At 42.9% G+C, this 8,238-nt stretch overlaps 1 protein-coding gene across 1 annotated transcript; it reads right to left on the bottom strand.

The window, feature by feature from the left end:
• Nucleotides 1-1,038: 1,038 nt before the first annotated feature.
• Nucleotides 1,039-6,422, bottom strand: LOC123414717 (glutamate--cysteine ligase B, chloroplastic). Its single transcript, XM_045106678.1, has 16 exons — nt 6,335-6,422; nt 5,964-6,233; nt 5,036-5,186; nt 4,842-4,949; nt 4,238-4,330; nt 3,747-3,830; nt 3,532-3,600; nt 3,380-3,450; nt 3,232-3,300; nt 2,991-3,084; nt 2,754-2,843; nt 2,588-2,668; nt 2,107-2,199; nt 1,869-1,949; nt 1,704-1,773; nt 1,039-1,508 (listed from the first exon to the last, which is right to left on the bottom strand). Exons 2-16 carry the CDS (start codon nt 6,212-6,214, stop codon nt 1,420-1,422), a joined length of 1,494 nt encoding a protein of 497 aa, XP_044962613.1. The 5' UTR covers nt 6,215-6,233; nt 6,335-6,422; the 3' UTR covers nt 1,039-1,419.
• Between the last annotated feature and the right edge of the window lie 1,816 nt (nt 6,423-8,238).

The raw sequence follows: 8,238 nt of genomic DNA, 5'->3' as shown, positions 1-8,238 counted from the left end.
ATCTCACGAAAATACAAAAGGAAAAACCTAAGTTTTTCTATGATGAACGATTATTTTCCTTCTTTTTATTTTTTGTATTACCTATTGTTGCATTATGATCTATTAAAGCTCTACAACCACTATGATCGTTGCCAACCCCACCATCCTTCGCTCACCATGTACGATAATAGAAATCTCACTCTATCAGCATTACTCACACGTACAAAAAAACACCTTTGATGCTACTGATTCTAACATTGTTCGCCTGCTAAAACTCTCAGATGAATACTATGAAGATATGACAGACCATATATAAATATAATACACAAAGATCATGCATGAAGAAGTCCCTAGCATTGAGATAAGAAACAATAAAATTTAGAAATAATATAACACTGATTCACTTCTCTTATTGAATATCGCCAGGTCTCACATGTTAAAGAAATTCCGCAAGGACAAAAAAAGAAGAAACACTAATGATTTATCCATATAAAGATTAATTTGTTGCACCGTACATAGAATGATTTGTTTTGTACCTCGCCTGTACTATTTAACTCTTTGTCATCAATAAATCACGATTCATTCAAAACTTCAATCGCATGATCCTTAAAACGCTTCCGTTCTATTAAGAACATGAAATGAACTCTACCAAGAATGGCCTTTGTCGCTCTATACAAAAAACAAGTCAAGCATCTCTACACGTATAGACAAAAGAACAACTACGACGAATTTAAACGTATTATAAATAACTTTATTACATCCGTGAATCGTCCAAAACGAAACTACACCTCCTTTCCTTTCTATAAACCCCCCCAAAAAATTCAACCAGCTAAACATGAAAAAGATTACATGCATGCAATAAAAATAAAATTGAAGTACTTATTCAAAATATAAATGAGACTTTCACGGGCGCGGCGTGCGTCGCGCATCTTCGCCGCTAGTTACTCCTAAAGTCACAGATGACAGCATAGCCGGTCGTCTATGCATGCACACACGGAATGGACTCTTTGAAAGAAACAGCCACAGGAAACTATTTAAAGTGCTCTATCCTGATCATCATGCGTCCAAAACACTCTGAATTATTTTCCAGGAAATGAGGTTCCATCATCACACGACAGAGATGGATTTATTCCGAATACAAGCCGTTCATCAGGGGAAGGTGAAAAAGGGGTCGGTACAAACAGGGGTTTGTTCCGGCTCCCTGGAAATGCGAGAAAAATCGTAAGTTGTGAAAGATCCCCCACAACTGGAGAAAGAAAAACAGCAAGCCACAAACAGAGTGTTCCGAGCTCAAAATTATTCGCAGCCGCGAGACCGGAAGTAGGTTTCCCTCGTCAGGTGGCTTGTGGAATTGAGGACGGGATTTTTGTACAGGGATACAGTCTGAAGACCCTGTCCACCTTGTCCAGCGTCCACCGAAGTTATATGTGATTCAGTGTATCAATATAACAACTCCTCGAAGACGGGGTCCACGCTGCGCTGCCACTTCGTCTCGTATAGATTCAGAAGCTTCTCAGCAGGTGTCACTCCTGCAAAAGAGTAGGTTGGGAATTATCGTCTGGCGAAGGTGCAGTTCACAGCCGACCGTGGCAAAGCTACTCCCTCCGTATCAAAATATAAGACGTTTTTTCAGTTCAAATTAAACTGAAAAACGTCTTATATTTTGATACAGAGGAAGTGGTATTTATCTTGACCAAGTGAATGAAGTGTTCTGAAAGCGTCACCTGTTCTAACAACTTCATCGACCTCTCTCAGGAAACCAACCTCCTTGTACCCTCTTCTTTCTAGTCCATTCTGCACCACCACAACAGGATCGTTATCACCAGCAGTATGTTTGTGGGCTTATGGGGGAGGATTAGTAGCCAAAAATAGAAAGCTACTGTACTTACCTTAGCTAACTGGAGAACATCTTCAGCTAAATCTCTTACATACCCATCCCGGAATGGTGTCTTCAAACCAGTAACTGGCACCTGATGAAATAAAACACACAATCACTCACAGTTAAAGTTGAAATTTATTCCTCTCAAATCTGCTACGTATTGCAAATTCTAGTCTTCTAATTGGTGTTTCCTAACGACAACATTTCTACCACCACTAAGGACAAAGAGCAGAAATATCTTGAGATACCTTCCGTCTCAACATCTCTCTCTCTTCCTTTGTCCAGTCAGAAGTCATGTCAATAATGCTCTGTAGTGACTCGTCGTCATACAACAACCCAACCTGCAGAGAAGGACATGTCAGATGCAAAGCTGATTCTGAGTTTTGCGACGACATGGAAGTTACTCATTCCAGTTCAAAATATAAATCGTATTTTGACCATGATCTCATATAATGTTTACTTGTTTAGTTATCTTTACAAGATCAGTCATAAGAAGTGCTTTTGAATACAATGGATCCAATATTGTCTATTTAATGCAACATAAACGACATGTTATTAAAACTAATTGTTGGTCAAAGCGCGAATTTGGACTGTCAAAATGTGTCTTATAATTTGAAAAGGAGGTAGTACTAATTAGTACAGTAACAATGATCAGCCTTCCCATGTCTGTGCTGTAAATGAGACGGCATAGATATACAAAACAAATGCAGCAAGAGTCAGCAAACAAACCCAAAATGCAGGCAAAGCACACAATTTCCTCCAAGGTCCACCATCAGCACCTCTCATCTCCATGTATCTCTTCAACCTAACCTGCAAGGAGAAAAAGAACAACTGATTGTTGAATTGAAATAACAACAATTAATATGTCACCATGCTAACTAAATCAAAGGTAAACCTCAGGAAAAATTGTTGTTAGATGGTTCTCCCAATCGTTCAAAGTGGGCAACTCCCCTGGAACCTGTGGGAGCTTTCCTGCCATAAAATCCTGCAAAATATACAGAAGCCAAATAAGAGTTCTATAAATTTCCAACAGCTAAAGTCATGTATCCAAAAGCTTCAAAATAAGATAACATTTACAAAGTTTACAGCATATAACTGCAGAAGTACTAAGATACTGGAGACAGGAAGAGACCCGAAATGACATCCCAGTACAGTCAATGTAATTCTTGTTCCGGTATACAAAATACATTGGTACGTCCAATGCATAGTCCACATATTGCTCAAATCTGCAACCAAGAACAAATTATAATCAGAAGTCATTTAAACTGAAAGCCTCAGTTTATGTAGGAATTGCTGTTGACCAAAATGACGTCATCAATCAAATAGCAGGCATTCTGGATGGCGAACAAGGAGATGTTTGTATTAATGCATACCCGAATGTGTCATCAAAAACAAAAGGAAGCATCCCCGAGCGGTTGTTGTCAGTATCAGTCCAGATATGGCTGCAGATAATGATAACGACGTTAGCAGCTTCATTTAACAAAACAGCACATTAAGTTCTGAAAGCAATGAGGTAAACACCTTCTTAAACTGAGAAACCCATTTGGTTTTCCTTCTTTGAAGGGAGAATTTGCGAATATTGCTGTCGCGATCTGTTAAAAGAACAAGTCAGGTTAGTGCAAGAGCAACAAAGTAAATTGTCGGGAAGAATTGAAGGTAATACAGATACCCACAGGTTGCAATGCAAGGCTAGCACGGAATTTTCTTATCATATCTTGCTCAGAACTGAAATCGAGATTAACCTGCATGCCACAATAGTGAACTCTTAACTTTAGTTGTTTAGTGAACATATGAACATTGTATACTAGTCTGTTTGATATGAAGTGAAATAAAAGGCAGCGAGTTGTCAAAACAGCCCATGAACACAAAACTAAAAAATGACAGTTACCTGTACAGTGCACGTGCGGAACATCATATCAAGGCCAAGAGTACCAACTTTAGGCATGTAATTCCTCATAATTTCATACCTTCCCTACAAAGTAGCGAATTGTATGATCAGACTTTAGAGGAACCAGTAACAGTATAATTATGTTGCATACGGCAAATGTATGCCTAAATTGCAAGTCAGTTTGTGCATGAAATAAGACTGCAGTGTGGGTTACCGATCATTTGTGCTAACTGCCAAGTGCCCAATACAGTTGCAATGGAGGATTTCGCTTAATGGTGTACCAAGCAACAAGGGGGTGCATCAAAAGCCAGCATTTCGATATCAGCCCCATGGAACTATGTTGTACTATAAGTATTTCTTGGATTTGCAACTTCATTTCTCGGAAATTAACTAGACTGGGATATAAATAAAAAAGTAAAAAGGCCCTTTAACAGTCTGGCAACAGCACAGACTTCAAAACCTACATTTATGAGGTTTAAGGAAAGAATTACCTTGGGCATTATTGGTATATCAGCTAGGGCCCATTTTGGCTGAAAACCCATTCCAAGAAATCCTACTCCCAATTCCTCTCCAACTGCTTTGACCTACAAAACCAGCAGAAGTTGAAATCATAGAACAGTATAGGCCTTTTCCACCAAAAATAAATACATCATAGTACAATAACTTTCAGCAAGTAAAACCTAGAAGGCAAATGTACTAACAGAACCATGAAACAATTCAATTTGTTTTTCATGAACTCAGCCAGTCTAATGGAAACTAACTCCGTGCCCAGCAAGGTTTCAAGGTCTTACAGATGCATGCATAAGATGATACAAACTCCCAGAAGAAACTTGGAGATATTGGTGGTTGTTTAGTTCTCAATATAATTTGAAGGATATTGGTGGTTGGTTGGGATGTAAATATAAATTTGGTGGCATGGAATTTGTACAAGTTCCGGGATATGAAATAGGATAATCTAATTAAAAAGATTCGGGTGGGAACTAAATATGACATCATGATGTCACAGGTGAAAATCCCACAAAGTTACATTTCATAAATTTCTGTAAAAAGTGAATACTTATACATGCAACAGTTTGCTCACTAATAGATATTTACCTGATAAAGATGTGAATTGACCTCCGCACAAGTTTGATGTAATGTTTCAAGGGGAGCGCCACTAAGTTCAAACTGGCCACCAGGTTCTAGTGAAATGTTTTGCTTTCCCTGCATCCATATAAATAAGTTGTCACAGAATTCACTATTGATTCAGTGAAAACCATATATATCATATTTCTTTCCAGGCATAGTACCTGCTTGAGACCAATAACATGGTTTTCTTCCATTATCTTGTCCCATTCAAATCTCTCAGACAGCCCATTGAGTATGGCACTGATCTGATCATACGTTATAGGGCGCAATGTTTTGACATCAAAACCAAACTTCTCATGTTCTGTGCCAATTCTGCATAACAGGAAATTTACTCACGGAATGGACCAGATAACTAACCGAAATAGTCGGTAGGAATCATACAGGAATAGAAATTCAAGAAAAACAAAAATATATTGTCAAATCCGTAATAATTTGAACACAGGCACCAGAACGATCTTCATCTCCAATAAATGTACTGATTGGAAAAAATGAGTACACTCATCACATTAACAAGATATATTAAGTACTATAGCATATCTAATCTTAGTGAGACTTTTTCTGTCATTTAAGACAATCATTTGTAAGCTTACTTTTTCCACATATAACATACTCGTATTAACTAACATATCAGTTTTTGTTGCTCTATGTACAAATTGCAATTTTACTACTTCCAGCATTATATGAGTGCATGAGCTGCGCCATTTGCCAACAAGATAACACAATGTGTCTCCAATTCAGTTCCTAGTCTAGTATAACTATGCTAACCAATACCATGTGCCCCCTTCCATGAACAACGCAGAGCTTCATTTGCTAATTAGGCACAACTAAAGGTCACTTCGACGCATCCGCCCTCTTACTATTCCTACAATTTCAAACTAGTAGCAAACATCACCCAGTTCGTCACTACAAGGCACTGACTGACTCATGTGAAACTTCCACCGCTCCAGGGGCAACTGAACATTGAATACAAAATCCCCAATTGCAGAGTTAAACAGCAAGCTGGGAAGTGAGAATCGGCCGTTCCAGCCGTTCCAGTTCCAGCAGTAAGTAACAGTACGGGAATTCTACCGCCATGTGGAAGCTCCTCACCTCCAGTTCTCCTTGGGCTTGCACCCGGACGCGAGGTAGGCGACGAGGTCCTCCTTGGTGAGCGGCTCCGTCAGCTTGGCCGCCTCCTCCGTGGGTGGGCTGGCCGCCACGGCCCCGCCGCGCCGCCTCCCCCTCCTCGCCGCCGCGGGGAGCCCGACCACCGCGAACCCCGTCCGGCCCCGCCTACCGGTCCCCGCGTCGCCGTCCGGCGGGACTACCCGCGCCACCGCCAGCCGCGACGCGACCGCCATCGCCACGCCCAACAGGAACCTGAGAGACGGGAAAAAATCCGCAGAAAACGAACAAAAAGCTCAGCGCGAATCGCGGGAATACCGACGCGACGTCGCCATCGCACCCCCCGCCCAACCCACCTACGGAGAACCGGTACGATTCCGTCCGCGATTCGCCGCGCGAGGAGACGGAGACGGAGACGCGCGCGCCGCCGTCCGCCGCTGCTTCAGAGTTCGGGACGGAGGGGGGGAGCGTGCGGGGGGAGGGGGGTGGGATGGGGGCGGCGTCGGCGCGGTTATAAAGCGGTGGGGGGCGGGGCCCACGCGTCAGCGGCGGCGGCGAGGGAGGGCGTCCGTCAGCAGCGACGACGCCTTGAAGTGCGGGATGCTGCTGCGCGCGTCACCCAATCCGCTCCCTCAGCAGCTGGTGAGTGAGCAGAGCAGGGGGTGATTTGGACAGCTGGCGATTTGCTAATCCTTCCTTTTTTTTTTGCCTTTCCTCGGTGGTGGGGGGCGCTGGCGCTAATGATTACGGCTTGTTAATTGCTGGGATTAAGCTTCGCCGATGGTTCTCGTACGGCCGCCGCCGCCAGTGGCTAATGACGTCGGCGATGAGGTGGGGCGCAGGCGCTCCGTGCCACGGCCACGGCCACGGCGGCGGCATGAAAGCGCACGGCTCGACATGAGAGAGAGAGAGAGAGAGAGAGATTGTCTTGCGTTGAGAAGAAAAATATTACGCCGTTTTGCTTGCACACTGATTCGTCCTGGAAGCTCCTGGTGCCTCGGCTCTCAGAACGACATCCAGAGCACGCGTTTTGTCGTCCGAGAGAAGATGAAAACGGAACAAAAATTGTCTGCCAGGCGCTACTACGATGCCATCCCTTCTCCTGGTAGTACATTTGCATGATCATGGATCGGAATGAACCTTGCCCGTCTTCGAGGGCAGGTTCGGCCCTGGACGGCCGTGGCTTTTCGGACTGCACCGTCACGAGCATCAGTGCACGTGCACTTATACTACGTACTAGGCTCTTTTTAAAAAACTTTGGGCGACTTTGCTCAATTATCACAAGGTCCTTTAAGAACGGTATGAATATAAGAAGTCGGAGGGGCTCATCATGCCGCGGACAAATGTGAAGCAAGCTTAAAAGCAGCGCCATTTTGCTCTCGGCCACGATGCTTGATCATCGCCGTGTCGAAGGAACTCGTCGATTCTGAATAATCATCGGTTATCGCCGCTCGCTCTATATTCTAAACAATCTTGGATGCCGAAAAATAAACGGCTTTGATAATCTAAGGTTAAGGTTAGTTGTTTTCTCTTTTGATAACTCTTGTTCGAGCAGATGTCACCAACCCTAATTCTTAGGGCGTTTGTCTTACAAAAACCATAACGTCGAGAGGCGTAGAAGGGAGTAGAGCATGGCGGTCGGGTACCATTGGCATAGTTTGTTAAGCGGTGGTTTTAGGGAGTGACAACAACATGTAGAAAAGGAGCACGGCATCACAAGAGCAACAATGACTACATCATGGAGCGTGTAGTGCTTTTTTTGTCGATGTTGCGCTCATAATCCAATTTACTTCGTCTTCATCGGTGGTAGGAGAGGAGAGAGGTTTCGTGATGATTTAGCTGTTGATTATATTTTTTAAAGGTTTATTACATGTATTTTTTTTCTTTTCCTTTTTTTAATTATTCTTTATGAGTGAGTGGGGTTAGTGCCGCTACTGATTATGGCTTGTTAATTGCCAAATTAAGCATCTTCCATAGCTATTGTACACCCACGGTATGTCATGACGTGCGCAATGAGGTCGCGAAAGCACCAAAGCTTGGGTGACGTGTTGCAGGAAGTTTACTTTCCGCCGTAAAAGTAAAGAAAAATCCTAGGTTTTGGAGACTTCGAGGTTTCTCGAAAATGACATAATCACATGTTTTCAAAGAAAGAAGACAACGTTACTTGGAAGCTCGAATGCAGCGCTGTTCGAAGAGGAAAAATAAAAGGAAGAAAGAAAGGAGCAACAAACCAGAATAAAAAAAGGGGGGCAAACCAGAA

The sequence above is a fragment of the Hordeum vulgare genome, chromosome 1H, assembly GCF_904849725.1.
Source record: "Hordeum vulgare subsp. vulgare chromosome 1H, MorexV3_pseudomolecules_assembly, whole genome shotgun sequence".
NCBI lineage: Eukaryota > Viridiplantae > Streptophyta > Magnoliopsida > Poales > Poaceae > Hordeum > Hordeum vulgare.
Note: the sequence above shows the minus strand (reverse complement) of the source record. Positions and strands in the feature narration are given on the sequence as shown.